The sequence below is a fragment of the Sturnus vulgaris genome, chromosome 2 (assembly GCF_052056855.1).
Source record: "Sturnus vulgaris isolate bStuVul1 chromosome 2, bStuVul1.hap1, whole genome shotgun sequence".
Lineage (NCBI taxonomy): Eukaryota > Metazoa > Chordata > Aves > Passeriformes > Sturnidae > Sturnus > Sturnus vulgaris.
In genome coordinates, this window is record NC_142244.1 from 110,348,516 (window position 1) to 110,364,637 (window position 16,122).

At 36.0% G+C, this 16,122-nt stretch overlaps 1 protein-coding gene across 1 annotated transcript in view; it reads right to left on the reverse strand.

Annotated features, from left to right (window-relative positions):
• CFAP47 (cilia and flagella associated protein 47) overlaps window positions 1-16,122 on the reverse strand; it is a gene marked incomplete at its 5' end in the record, with an annotated part of 257,080 nt that overhangs the window by 60,996 nt on the left and 179,962 nt on the right. The window contains 3 exons of the mRNA XM_088159355.1: window positions 6,683-6,839; window positions 8,396-8,500; window positions 15,329-15,440. Coding sequence (XP_088015481.1) covers window positions 6,683-6,839; window positions 8,396-8,500; window positions 15,329-15,440 — 374 coding nt within the window. The remainder of the gene's footprint in view (window positions 1-6,682; window positions 6,840-8,395; window positions 8,501-15,328; window positions 15,441-16,122) is intronic.

The following is a 16,122-nucleotide window of genomic DNA, read 5'->3' on the forward strand; positions in this document are numbered from 1 at the left end:
AAATAACACGACAACAAGAAAACACGAAGTTTAAAATGTTTTCAGTTATATAATATTTAGAGATTACAAAACAAACTGTTTTCTAAATAAAAAAAATCAAGTGGCAATGAAAGTCAATGGTGACATGAAATCTAAGAGACACAGGTTAAGGACACAGCTGCAGACAAGAATTGCTTTCTTGCTGGCAAGTTACTGGATCAACCAACAGATCACGTCATAAAGACAGAGGGTTTAGACATTATTTAGTTTCACTGATCATTGTCAATGCTGTGGATAAATGAAAAATGAGATAGAAAAAACTAGTCTGAAGTCCAAATTTATACACACGTTTTGAAACTGTTCAAGCAGCCAAAGTCAATTCCTTGTAGGAAATATGTCTAGCAGCTAACTCCAAGAACCCGAGACCAATAGATAGACTATATCTGTATAGTATGCCATATTAAAGTGTGGTAACACTGGGTGATGAACACAGACAGGATACACAGGATTCATCCAACAGCCAGGGAACACTGTCATTTGGGGTTACAGAACAAAGTTAAGGTAGCTTTAAGAAACAGAATAATGATCAAAGATGTTCAGGAAGGCAGAGAACAGCTCTCTTGGCACTATCATTCTTGGTTCTTGTAAGAAGAGAAACAGCCCCAGAATTATTTCATCTCAAGAAACAAGGTTTCAGGTCTCAGAAACCAGCATAGAGGTTCAAAGTAAGATTTCCAAACTATGAGGAAACACAAAAAGAACTGAACAGCCCTTTCTGAATATTAAAATATGGGTGCATAAGAAAAGCTAACACACTCATTTTAGTATATCAATAAAACAACTGTATCATCTTCTTTCCTGACCTGAGAGACTGCAGTGGTAAAAACAAGGTTATAAGGAAAGTATAATGCTAATTATTCTTTAAGAATTATTTTCTATCTTTTTTACCCGGGCACTTTAAATTTCCCCTACTAGAAGAGTTTTAAAAACTTTAAAATATATGGCATTTATTTATAGTTAATATATAGTTTATATTATCCTTTTACACATTCAGCTAAAAAAGTGATTTTTTACACAACTAGCTAACTAATCTCCAGAGATCTTTTTTATCTGAAATATACAGTTTCACTGTGTGAAATTAAAGGCACTAGGCTATGCTTCATGATACTTCAAAATTGCATTTGTCAGTTCAGAGGTGCATTTATATACTGCACATTATTTTTTTAATTGGTAGCTAAAATAATGATTTGAATTATGTCAGAATCAGCACAAAGTGATGTTAGGTCTTGTATCCTAAATTGACTAGATGACTGAAAATAGTATTTCTTCACATCTTTACTACTTCATTCTAATATTAACATATATATATATATATATATATATATGCAATAATACTTAGTCCAATATATTTTGCCTGAACGAAAAATGACCAAGTAGCAAACTTGTCTTTGAGTACTTAGCTCAATTGCATAAAGTCCCAGAAAGCAGTTTGTAAATATTTTGCAAAGTACATTTAAAAAGTTGCAATTCTAGTTTGGAAATTTTTTAATGGAAAAAGACATGGCCAACTTACTGTGAATGCAGCCTTATCTTGGACACAGGGTAAGTAAGTTTTAATAATCAATATTATACACTGCCACAGATACCAGTTTTGCTACTGTGGGTAACACCGGATTCCAGAGGAACCAATCCACCTCCCTTATCCAATTCCTAATTACTGCTGTAGCTTTAATCTTTTCTTTGAGCACAGCCCTTCAAACTCTAAAATGAATACCTTCTATAAAAGCTGTTGCAATTTTTTTCTTGAACTATATACTGAGACCACTGAAAATTTGAAATTAAATTGCCCACATTAACTTAAATAAAGCATTATGATATTAACAAACCACTAATACTTAGGGACAATTCTTATACAGGTTAACTCTGTGGGCTCTGGTTTACACTGGAGATTTTAGTAGTTTCAATTATTTATATATTTTTTGTTGCTTCCAAAAAAAACTCTTAGTAGAAATACTATACAGTGGTGTTTGCAGAAAAGCAGTATCATTCGACCTGAAACAGCTGAATTAGTGCAGGTTGCTAAACTATCTGTGACGAGTTTGCATACTCTGTACCTCTGGTCATTGGCTCATTTTGGGGAAAATTATCTGCTGTCAAATAAACTTTACTCACATGACTATTCCTAATGTAGCTGTGAATGCCAATGTGAACAAGAGCTGCACATTTAAGCATCAAAGTGTCTAAATCCTGGGAAGAAAGCTTCCTGGTATTAAATACAAAAGGAAAATACCTAGTTTAAAGGAATCCAGGGTGGTAGCAATAGTAGTTTTACTTGCTCTATAATTATCTCAAATAGAGGACTGTTTGTGCTACAACAGCAGTCAAAATTCACAGAAAGAAACATTTCTGAGGAATAATGTTCTTGGGTTTGACAAAGCTTCAGAAATGCAAATGAAAGCTTCAGAAATGGGCTGCATAGGACAATTCCCAATTAATGGCTATTTTAATTCCTGAAGTTTGCAGTTATAAACATATTTTCACATCTATATTGGGCAGAAAATGCCTATGGAATGTTACTTGAAAAAAAGACAGATAACTGGTGTAATTTTCTTTAAATCATTAAGTAAATCTATAAATGTTGATGTTTATTGCTGTTACACTTTACTCGAGATGCCCTATTTTCATTGTTGACATCCTGAATTCTCTTAAGAAGGGGCACATGGACTGAAAACATTTTCTAAAGATCAAGATCAGTCAGGCATGTCACTCTGAGTTGCTGCCCTCTGTTGATTTCCTCATTTCACCCTCTTTCTGGCCTCTAATAACATCAGCAATAAGCTTGACATATTATTTCTCAGGATATGTAAGGGCCAGGAATGCTAAACTGAACTTGTGCATCCACAATTTTGCTTATAAGACTAGATTTCTCTTCCTCTGGAAAGAAGGAAATAAGAATTCCAGTTAAGTATTCCCTACACAAAGCAAATCATAGAATAAACAACATCTAAATACAGCTTGAATGATAACTCAACTATCGTGTTGTCATTAAAACAAAGCAAACTTTATGTACAGATCATCAAGAGCAACTTAATTAGAAAATTAACATTACAATTAACCTGACTAAAAAATTCGAGATAGACTTTAAAGGACAGGTATAATTATCCTTTCATAAAGACTGCAGTATAGAACTTATTTTTTCAAAGGAGACCTTTTGTAATTTCACAAATCACAAAAACATTAGATCATCATGATGGCAGGGCTACTGATAGGTAAAGAAAAATGAGGACTGAAAACTTCGGATGTATAAAAACAATTACTGCCTCACTGTCTAAGCCACATGCTTCTGTCTCTGTCACTATTCCTGAACAATTCCCTGGGACAAGTTCATGCTCAACAGCTAGAAAGATGACTCTTTTCACTAAAACAATTAAACAATGAAGTTTCTCCTGTTTCTCATAATTTCATAATCTACCAGGCTTTAGCTACAATATTTAAGCTCTATAAACAATTTCTGATAAAGTTGCATCACAGGAAAGTTTAATTATTCTTCTCCATTATTTTATGAACAGCACACTGGATTAGCATTCTTACAATAATACCTCATAGTAATGCAATACTAAACTGTGCTGTCTGGCATTAGATTTATTCTCAATAAGACAAGCAGTTTGCATCTCTTAATTGCTCTTGTTGTACATATCAGAATCCCACCTTGCAGTTTCCACCAGAATAAACCATCCTGCATACATGAAATGTAAAAAGAATGTTTATACCACAGATATAATACACATCTACACTTCAAACGTTTATATAAGCAGTTATTTCCTGATGAAATTGGCTGGGTTGCACAGGTAGTAATTCACAGCACTTCTAATTCACAGTCTGGCCTAAGATAAGCACACAGAGTAGATTGAGTAAGGGGAAAATACATGAAAATAGCATGAAAATTGCATTACTAATAATGTAAAAGTTCACTTTGTCTTCAGCTGTTCCAGGAATAATGAGTTGATGAATAAAGCAATTCAAAACTGAGATACACCAACAATTTATCAAGGTACCTCTGGACTGAAGCTCTACCATCCATCATGTCAGTTCCTCTCCCTAATTTACATTGCAATCTCTATCATCATCTATGTCATTAATAAAGGTCTTGAAGAATATGGGCCCCAAAGCTGACCCGTGGGGTGCAACAATCATTCAACAGCTGAATGTCAAGTTGTTGGTCACTATCATTTGAGACCAACAGTGCAGCCAAGTTTCCAATCCATTCAGCAGTCTGTTCATCAAGCCTAGACTTCCTTAGCTTCCAAACAAGAATGTTACAGGATACAGTGACAAAGTCTCACTAAATCATGGTGCATTACATTCACTGCTCCTCCTTTATTTGCATAATCACTCATTTCCATACAGAAGGCAATCACATTTGTCAATCATGATTTGCACTTAAGAAATCCATTTGACTACTCCTGATTATTACCTTCTTGACCTTCGTGGGCTTGGACATGGACTGTAAGAGAATGTGCAAACCATGAGCTACACACACTGCAAAAGGAAATGTCCAATGACCCCACTGGGGTTCAACTGAGGCTGACAATCCTACTGTTCCTTCAGGCTTCCTTTTATCACTTTTCAAAGGAGGAAACAAAAAAGCCTTTTCCCAGCCAACAGAAAAATCCCCTGATCAACATGAATTTCCATAGAAAACAACAGTCTCACAATCATATTTGCCAACTGTTTTATTACATTGTGAATTCCATCTGGATTTGTGAATCTGAATACATCCAGCTGCTCTAAGTCCACAGCCTGTCACTCCCCTATAGGCTGCACATTTCCCTCTCAAAACCAGAAGTTCACCTACCACAGCATTCATCCAACTGCTGAGGCTCTTGCCATTCACACTTCAGTGCCAGGGAGAAACTTCCATTCCTGACTGTCTCAGACCAGAGCTGTAGCTTCCACTCTCACAGCTTCCATTTGGATTACAGAAGTGATGACTGCACAATCTGAATGACTGCCCAAGAGCAGCTCCTGTGGTGTGCAGGCAACTTTTATGCTTCCTTTTCTACTGTGGGAAGCACTCTGGAGCCTTGTGTATGTGCACTGAATGCCACCTGCTGCAGCGCCTGCCCTGTCTCCATGTGCAGACCAGGCTGCCGTGCTCCTTGGCACTTCAGGACATCTAATGCCAGATAAGCAGGAAGAAGGACAAGACTGTTTCTCTCTATTCCAGGATCCCCCCTGTCTGCCAGGTACCCTGCTCAGCAGCTGAACTCTGGCAGTGTCCCCAAGATCCTGGCTGTGATTCACTTAGCCTGTAAGCACTGAATATTTTGCATGCTGTTGCTTCTTTCAATGTTTTCCAGAAGAGAACATCAACTGAAATTCACAAAAGATCTAAAAGGTCATTTACAAATGGTACTCTGTTTTGTGACAGTCATGAATGAAAATAATCCAGCAGTTAAACAGGGGAAACTGCACTGAAATCTGACAGAAAAAAAACCTGGTCAGCAAAAGTACAGTGTTTACTCATGAGACCAAGATGTTCTTGACCTTTTAGGTAAACATATTTCCAAGCTCCCCTATATATGAACTGTGTATGTAGAAAAAGCTATATTTCTTTATTTCTAATTCATATTCAGAAGGTAGGGTTAAAAAGTGTGACTTTAATGCAACAAATAAACGAATCTATAGTTTTTAAAAATCAAAATTCTTCACTAATTCTATATGCCACAAACCCCGAATCACAGTACAAATTTGTAAACATGGCTTAAAACTTACCTTTGAACAGGACAGATTTTGCTATTCTCTTACTGTTTTCTTGGTATTTTTCCTACATTTATTTATTTATGAAGATAAAACTGTAAGGTTTATCTTCAATTTTTGTTATTTGTAGATGCTGGGACATGCTTTGGCACCAGCTACCAACATGTTATGTTCGAGTAGGTGGAGATTCAGAAAACCTTTTAAAGCCTTCTGATGCACTCAAAGTGAAACTTCCTCTTTGACTGAGTAAATTTTAGTCATCAACGAGAATGTGGGATTTAGAACCTGAGTTCTTACAGCATTTGTGAAATCCCAGTATGGACAGTTACTTGTTGATTTCTGATAATTCTCATATGCATCTCATATTATCCTTTAAAGCATGTTTGAAAATATTGATGAAACATACTTGCTTGGCAGGTCACCAGAAAAAAAACAAAAGAATCAAAAATAAAACCTTTAAAATATTTCGCCTTTGCTCTCTTACTAACTTCTTTAGTTATCCAGAATCTGACCAAATAATAATAAAAAAAAAATAAGGTAATTAAGGAGCAAAAGCAAAGTAAAGCATTAGCTATGTGGCTTAGGCACAGCTACCAAAACACATCCCAGCAGTCTTCTGTTGCCAAAATGCTACAATGCAGTACAGAGCCAGCAAGAAGCTGCACATCCACATGAGACAGCAGCATGACCTAAGAAGTCTTCTGTGAACAGTTGTTATAGGTTTGTGTTCTTTCCTATCTCCCACAGCACACTCTACAGAATTTTCAGGGTGGATGTGGACAATACAGAAGAACTCAATTGCCAAAAAGTGGAATGAGGAAAATTTAATCGCATCCCTTTCACACATTTAATGGAACTCAAGTAGCTTAAATTCCTTCCCTCACTCACTCACTCACTCAAAAAAAAAAAAAAAAAGTAAAAATAAAAATCCAAACCCCTGTACCTGCCAGCACGATATCTACCACCACATTTTCAGTGGTTGGGTTTTCAAAGGGTATCATGGTGGAGGAGTACTCTCCAATGCAGGCACTTATGGTGGCGGCTTCCATGCGCTCCGGAGGAACTCCAGATCCCGTCAGGTGAAACACCCGCTCTCCAAACTGGGAATGAAACGTGCCATTATTTATTATTTGATCACTCACACCTGTACATTTTAAACTATTTTGCCTACTTCTATTTTCCACTGTTCTATGTCTCTGCCACAAGTGCATGTTAATTCTTTGCTTCCTTTTTTCTTTCTTCAAGCTGTTGTTCCTCTAAGTATTGCTATCTGGAAATCAATAGTTTCATTCTGGGAGATGTTCACATCTCCTTTTTCTGTTTAATTTCTGTCCTACTTCAAGCACTTAGTATTTAAATTCCATCCAGCCACTCAGAGATTTCAGTGTAGGGAATGGAAAGTTGTAGGTGGTTGTAAAAGCAAAATTCAAAGCATATATATAAAAACCTGAAAGCAGATGAAGTGAGAAGTCCTCTCAAGAACAAAAAAGAAGAAAGGAAATAATTCTATGATGGGACAGCAGTAGAATCACACAAGAAGCTAAAAATGTTACTCCAAAGATAATAATGAACATTTCCCTTAAGACACAGAAAAAATCAAGGATATTGGAAAGAAATAGTAGATCTAAGATTTCCATGGACCATCAGGTTTCAGATAAGATAAGGACATTGTGTCCTCTTGAACTGACATTGGATATATAGTATTCATATTAAAATTGCTGTCTCCTTGTTCTTATCCTTAATAAATATTTAGGAGAGATTCTGAAAGCAAATGTTGTGCCAACACCACTTGCAAATAACCTGTCTGTTCAACAAACTTTTTCAGGAAAAAAATTGCCACATGACTTCCTTCAGTATTTGTTTTTTTCATATAAAAGAATATTCGCTTTTTTAGTATTACTTAAAACATTACTGAAAACTGCTGGTAGCACTCAACTGGAATAATTCACAGGTCAGCAGCCTTTTAGGATATCTGAAACTCAAAATAAACCTATAGAGAGGAAATTGCACAGAAAGCAAAGGCTTCATTTAACCACATTTTGCATGACAAAATATTACCATTTACATTATACTATCAGTTTTTCTTTTTTATTCCAGCTGTAATTTTAAAAGTCAGTAGGTCATGTTGATGATTCATGTTCTTTATTTACTTGTTTCTCATTCAACTTTAGGAAAATTCACAGAGAAAAAAGAAGTCAACAATTCTAAGGCGTGAAAAGTAAAAAACATTTTCAGATAAAATGAAAGGAAGAATTCAGTTATCTATCAAGTTTGTGACCTAACATTTGGATTGGAAAAGAAAAGGAAACTAATTTTGGGGGGGCTGGGAAAATTATCAAGAAATTTAATTTCAGAGGTGACACTCTGAAGAAGTGCCAATCTTCTAGTGTTAAAACCAGCAGAACTCATTACTGAACAAGCTAAAATTGTTCATTACATGCTCTAGCTCCTAGGCCATTATGTCACATTTTAATATCATAAACAGAATCATTTCTGTGTAAAACTAAGGATAAAACAAATTATAAGTTTTGAACATCTTCATGTTTGCTCTTTCATTATGTATCCAGTCCCTAAACTTCACCTTGACCTACAGGCCTACCATAAAAAGTATCTAACCTAAATCCCAAGTGTTGTGGGCACATGCACATTATCATACCTTTGGGCATTTGAAGGTTATTGTTGCCTTGTGATTGCGTCTTCCAAGGGCAGAGGGAAAGAATCTCACAGGCAGCTGAGTGGTGGAATGAGGAGGAACAGTCAGCTGTACAAACACAAAAAAAGAAGCAAAAGAAGGAGGGGTAAGGGAGAGGAAATCAATTTTTCTGAGTCCTTTTCTGTTTTGTGCTTTGTACCAACAGTGTTGATGTGTATGTGATTAATGCGTTCCACCAGATGCGTTTTCCCCTCTCAGCCAGCATGGGCTGAGGAGGCAGTGAGTTATTGCAGCCAACAATCCCAGGGCACTCCCTGCACATCCACAGCTCCAGGGCTGGGGCTAGGACTGCTCCAAGGACATGGACAGCAGCTCTCAAACACCATTCCAACAGCACCTGGTGTCTGATAGTACTGATGACACTGAAGGTTATCGCAGTGACCTCCACAGACACAAACTGGCTTACAAAGGAAATACATGCCAGCTTTTAATAAACCAGGGCTTTGTCTCTCTTCTGCTTATCTTTAGCAAAACCAACACTGTAAATAACATTGTGAGTTTTCTCTTTACCTCAAGCATTCTACTTGTGACTCAACTGCAAAGGCAAAAGCTAAGTAGCTGACTACAATGGATTGATCTCTGTTTTCAAGAACCAGATAAGCAGCAAATGAATTGAATTATGAAGAGTAAAATGCCAATGCATTTAGAGAGTGATCAGGCAGAATCGTCTAAATAATATTTGCATGCAAGAAGAGATAACAAGGCAATTGATTGATATCATGAGCAGTTAACCTGTGTTTCATAAAATGAATATAATTTGTAATAAATGAAGGTCAAACAACACCCTACAACAAAACACACATATAAACTGACAAAACACATATAGCTACCAACTCCTAGTGTTCCAACATAACTGAAATAGGAACTCCAGGAGGAGACACTGTCCAAGTGTGCGCCATCTTTTAAGCTCCACAGCCTTCATTGGCCCGCCCCCCAGGTGGGCCTTCCAGTCAGCTGGCCAATCAGAGGCCAACTACTGCTGCCCCGGTGTGTGATTGATGGATTACTCTGCCAATCAGAGGCCCTGGTGTGTGATTGATTGATTGATTGATTGGCAGCTCAGGCAGGCTGGGGATCTGGGGTCATTGTCTCCCCACAAAGCACGGCCTGGCCCGTCCCCAACCCCACACACACAGAGGCCTTGTCTTGGGACATGGATCTCATCCAACCTCTGGCAATCTCTTTGCTGCCTTTCCTCACTGCCCCATGGCTTTCCTGCCATCGAGAGCTGGGCCCAGGCACGAGCCATGGCGCTCCTGGTCTTGTCAGGCATCCCCTGGGTGTATTTATAGCATATAAATAGTTACCTGGAATAAAACGCAGATCCTTCCAGACAGTGTTAAAATGATAACACATAAAAGCAAATCTTTAATTGAAAGGCCTTTAGGGTGCACAATATGGCACCATGCAGATGTAATGCAGTAGTTCTACAATTTTTATAAGGTTAATTGATTACTAGAGCTATCAAATATTGTCCAATTAGAAGAGCAGTTGGTTGGGTAATTTGACCCCAGGTACTGCCCCACTGGAATTAGTCGTATTTGCCTCATTTCTTGTGTCTTCTCAGATTCTGGTTGGAAAACAAAATGTCTTTGTTGTAGGTTCTCTTCTTGAAAATAAGACTAAACAGTATGTCAGGAATGTGTTAGAAGGTTAGCTTATTGTTCTAAAATGTAGGGGAAAAGGGTAGGAAAAGTACTAGAAGCTACAAGCATGTATTAGCAGTCTCCAAAGCCACAAATATATGAAAATATATAAAAAGCTAAAAATCTTGAGTCATCAGTAGCAGCTCAGTGAGGGACAGGGATGCTGTTGTGATATTCCTGCTGGTGGCAGTGGAGGTAGGTTGTGCAGAAGAGAGGACAGAGCTCAGGTGTGCTCAAATAACACATGAAAGTTGAAATGTTATTTTCTTTTTTGGGGGAGAAAGTTTTAAAGCAATTCATCAGACTGCTGCCATAACAGTTAATTAAACTTTCATTTGCTGTCCAGTTCCTACCTACTAGTCGGACCCATTTATCAAATGAAGACCTACAAATGGAAAAAGAACAATAGTAGAAAACACCCCCTCCCAAATACTTTTGAATAACATGAAAAAGTAAGTAAAGACAGGATTGCATAGAACAAGACTACATAATTAAATTAACACTTAGATTTTTAAATAATTAGCAATTTCAGTAAGACATCCACATTATTCAGAATAATAACTCTTCCACAGAGATGCAAACAGACAGGAGTTCGATTTCCAGTAAGCATTACTTGACATATTATCATTACTCAGAAAATGCACTGCCACAGTGAATCAAAATAATCAACATGGAGTTGTGATAATCCAGCAGACTGCCTGTTCTGAAAGCAGAAAGGACTGTTAATTTTTATACTATAGACTTGGTTTTAAAAATTCATTTTGTATTATACAGTATGATGTTCTGTGAATTCAAAAAATAATTTGTTTTGAAATAATCTGGGCAAAAAACCTACTTACTTTCTACTGAAAACCAAAATAAAAATTGCTTTTAAAACTAGAATTGAGAAATAATGCTAAACAATCTATTTTAAGAAGGTCATAGAACCATTCAATCATTCAATTAAATATGCTGATGCTAACACATCTCCTGCCTTTCATCTTGTTTATATAAACAAGTGGCTTCCACAGTACTCATGTGAAAAGGAACCAATACCATTGCTCTTCATAAGATCTCAGATATAACAGTTCAAATACAGAAACTGAGTCTGAAGTTAACTACAAATACATTATTTCTGTTATAAAATGAAGAAAGGAGGGGAATTTTTCATCAAATCTAAAAGCTTGCTCTCTGTACAAAACATTACTCGTGGTCATTAGGAAGATAATTAAAGCTTGCACACAGAGATTGCATTCCTCTCTTCCAGCCCTTTTCTATTAAGTTATGTGTCCTCAATAAAAATTGTGTTTCAAAGTCAATCAGGAAAAAACACAGCTTAATGGAAAAGGTTTAGGCTAGCTATAAGCCAGAAGAATGCAAACTGAAGACTTACAGTGACAGTATGTTTCTTTTTTGGACATAGAGATGATCCTGTTTGTAAGACTTTTTTGTACATTGTAAATATATATGTATATCAATATAATACACATATATGTGAATACATCAGTGTTCTCATATAGAGGACAAGTAGAAAATTGGGGAACATATTACTGATGATTGAAAATTTTCAGCTGGTGAATGCTGAACTTGAATCCTTTTTTGGTAAAGACAAAGAAACGTTCAGGACAGAAACACAAAACTCAACACCCCAACATCTGGGGCTTTTTCCCCAGATACCCCTAATACCCAATATGTTAATGAAAAATACGTTGGAATTTTACAGTAAACTTATGTAAATTCACTTTCATTCCAGCTTTTAGATAATTTGGCAGCATTTATAAAGTTAGTTTCAAGTTGACAAGAAAGGAAACAAAATTAGGTGTAGCTTGTTAAAAATAAAAGAAAACAAGAAAGAGAAAAAATATATGAAAATCCAAATCCCATGAAAGGGAATCCTTGAAAACTTTTATCAAATTTTTGAAAGAAAACCATGATTTTATATTCCATTTAAACTGACTTTGGCTACAATTGCAAAGCCACTAGTAAGATATGCAGTCTTTTCTCATTTTTATCAGTTTACAAAGGGTAGCAGAGCTGCTTCTAATTGACATGAAGCTGACAAAGGATTTAAAGTCATTGAATTTCATTTAGACTTCATTATGCACCTTGAAATTCAGGAATACTTGAGCCTAATCCAACTGGACCACAGATAAGTATATTATTAATGATGTCCATGCTTGAAGTAGAACCAGATCTATAGAAAATAATCCCTTGTGATATTTCAGTAATGCTCTTTGTTCCAAACTGGAACTGGAACAAACTTCCACATACATGGAAATATTATAATAATATTGGATTTTCTTTTCAAATTCTGAAATATTAGTCAAAATTTTGGTTATTAATTTTAGGCAAATATCTTCAGGGAAGAAAAAACTTTATTTGCTATCACTGTTGAATCTGGTTCATTTAACATAACTCAGGGACCAAAGAAATTGATTTGAGACATTTTTTGATCAACAGTCCAGTACATTCAAAAGTCCTACATCTTAGTTGACATAAAAAAATATGGAAATTTACATGAAATATAAAAGTTATTGACCTGACTCTAGTAACTGTCTTCAAATATAAAGTATCTCCATTGGAAAATCCCATCTTCAATCTATTGTTCAAATAATTTGTTCTTTTCTGTTGCCTTTCATCCGAGGTTTGCACAAATCAGGATCGTTGTGCTGACAAGAAAGCATTATTTGCTTTAAAGAGAGCAGAAACTTGAATGATTGAGATGGGAAACTTCTTCCACACATAGCAAAAGCTTTGAAATGGAAATTAATACAAACCAACACCTGAAACACAGGACGTGGTTTATGAGCAGTAATCTTCTGGAAGTTGAATGCAGTGTTGTGTGGAGGTACTAAACCTAGGATGCAAAATATTCAGGAAAAGCAACATCTGGAACATCTGGAGTGCTGTGTCTAGTTCTGGGCTCCCCAGTCCAAGAAAGACAAGGAATTACTGGAGATGGTCCAGCAGAGGCCACAAAGGTGATTGGGGGTCTGGAGCTTCTCTTATGAGGAGAGACTCTGGGAGATGGGCCTGGTTAGTCTGGAGAAGAGACAGCTGAGAGGGGACCTTATCCATGTGTACAAGTATCTTAAGGGCAAATCCCAAACTCTTTCCAGTGTTTCCCAGTGACAGGAAGTTCCATCTCAATATGTAGGAAAACTTTCCTGTGAGGGAGACCAAACCTGGAACAGGCTTCCCAGAGAAGCTGTGGAGTTTCCATCTCTGGATATATTCAAAATCTGCCTGGACACAACCCTGTGCAACCTCCTCTGGGTGAGCCTGCTTTAGCAAGGGGGTGGGATTAGATGGTCTCCACCCCAACCATTCTGTGATTCTGTGATATAAATACCACCCCTTGACTTTGCCACCAAAACTGAAGGAAATCACATAACCCCTCCCAACACGGATCTGTAATGGAAGAAACAGGTTCATAAAGGGACAGCTACATGAAATAAATATTAAGTAGTTGCATATAGCAACCAAAGCTATCCTATAACTGGAGCTACTGTAATTAGCAAGGAACATTTCAGAATTCAATCCATAAATGATATACAAGACTGATGATTATAATAAAAAGGAAAGAGAGAAAATTACTGCAGTTAGTGTTGAATGTGTCTTTTCCTGCACAATGTAATGTAGCTATTGTTGATGTGTGAATCTCTGGTGATAAATTATAAGAGCAGAGAGAATTCTTTCTTGTTAATTTCCTGCACATGGTAATATGCAATCTGCAGCAGCCAAAAGTCACTATAGTTAAATCTAACAACTTCTGTGTCAATGACCTCAACATAATACATATATAATACTCCCAGACAATTAATATAGTTTGCACCCATTATGTTTCTAGGCTGCTATTCAAATACCAATTCATTAAATGATTAGTAATAGCATTTGTCAAGGTTTAACATAGTGTATAAAGATGTCTTATTATACATGACAGAAAAGAAAGACTAGAATAAACTTCACGTTTTATACTTTTAATTTAATGGAATCTTACGTAGCAATACATAAGGAGCTGAGTAAGTTTTATCTCCTTTAGCTGTTACCATCAGAGCCCCTTTTAGGAACATTTGTCTGGCTGTACTGCTGTATTTGAGGCTGAGAGGTGTTTAGTTTCTGAAAACTGAACCTATAATGACTATGTATCATTCCTCTATTTTCTCCATGTGGTCTTTTGTGTACTCTTAGCTTTATTGTATTACAATGTTCCTCTCCTCTCTCTCTCACACTTTAACCATTTTGCAGGAATAGAATCATAAAATTGTGGAATAGTTTGCATTGGAAGGGACCAACCAACTCTGGTGTCTTCCCTGGATTACCTTCTTCATGTCTAGGAAAAGCACCATTTCTCCATTTCTTTCCTGTCCAGCACTGGTTTATTTTTTTTTTTTCCCTCAGTGTTAAAGGTTCTGAATTCGTATCCTAAGAGGCTGTGATGGAGGCACTCAATGTCACTCATTCAGATGCAGAGTTTCCATGCATCTGCCCTCCCTTTTCTCATCTCATCATGAAAAAGTCACATATTTCATAGAATTAACTTAATAATATCCAAAGAATTGCTTATGGGGCCTCTAATATTAACTAGCATTCAGTGGTCAATAACAAATATTTTTCTGAACCCTGACCACCTAGAACTCTAGAAAATCACAATGAAAATGTAAAATCGGAGCCAATCTACACAATTGTTATTCCTAGAAAGGACATAAATGTTAGGCAGCAAGATGGAAGGGCTTCTGTGATAGAGAAGGAAAAAGTAGAGTACATAACGAGAGGGTTAAGATTTGCTCTGTAGAAATCACTCTCAGATAAGTGAGAGTTTGGAGAATATAACCATTCTTGGTATTTGCTTGAAGTTTCTTTGCAGCTATATTGATTAAATTATTATTCATATTCATTATTTGCCTAGTTATCCTGTTGATTATTAGATACTTATGAAGCTTCTAACAAGCTGGTTTGTTTACAACTTCTCCTTCTAATATCTCCTGAATTATTTACAATCTACATTGCAGTCCTGCTCAAAACCATTCGACAAAACATTCCAGGAAAAATACAAACATCTGTACTTCAGCTTGAGTTGATTTTCAAGTTTAATTGTTTTCTTCCTCAGGCTATAAAATCTCTAAAATACATACTTAAAATGTCTAAAAGATTGTATATTCTGAACCCACAGTAAAATACATAATTCAATTTGTTTTAAAAAGAAGGCTCTCTTCTATCTTTTTTGTGAAAGCACAAAAATCTTACTTACAGGTTGTTTTGAGTCAGTCTCAACTGCAAAATGACTGGGATCACTGTTAAGCATTTTTAACACCAGAGCTTCATGAGTAGGATTAGTAAGAGGTATGTATATATAAGCCCATCTGGAAAAAATATACAAAATTATGATTAATTACAAAGTTTCTTCCGTGCCATGTCATTATGCATAGGGTTTTTTTTATTTCCTAAAAAATTCTGGATTTTTTTATTTTAAAAATAATAATTAAGTTTTATTGCATTTGCACTTCTTCACTAGTGAGGAAATGTATTCAGTAACTTCAAATATTATTAATAATCATTGTTAATAGTAAAAAATCTTGAATTCATTCAGTGTTTAATCTTGTTCATTTGTTATGTTGCTTATTACAGCATAATCATAGAATCATTATGTTGCATATGTAGATTATATAGTTTAATGAGAATAGTGATCCTCCCAGAACAAAGTCTGGAGTATGCTGTTTGCCTAAGTGTTATGCTTTAAATCAGCTGACCCTCTATTTTACAGACTTTCCTTCTTTATTTTCCAGTTAAAGGATATTCATGAGACACTTTCAATAGGGAGAAACTTTTAAAAATAATTCATAAGACTCTCAACATTTCCTCTATTCTGGTCAAAATACTAAATTTCTTGGTTTTAGTAAAGTTATATAAATCACATTCCTGTTGTAATACTGAGAGACACAGAGAACAGATTCAAGGTGAATAAGTGAAAACAGTAAATAAGAAAAGTTTGAAAAATGAGATACATATATTGGTTTTGCTGTAGTTTTATCTCCTAATGGATAT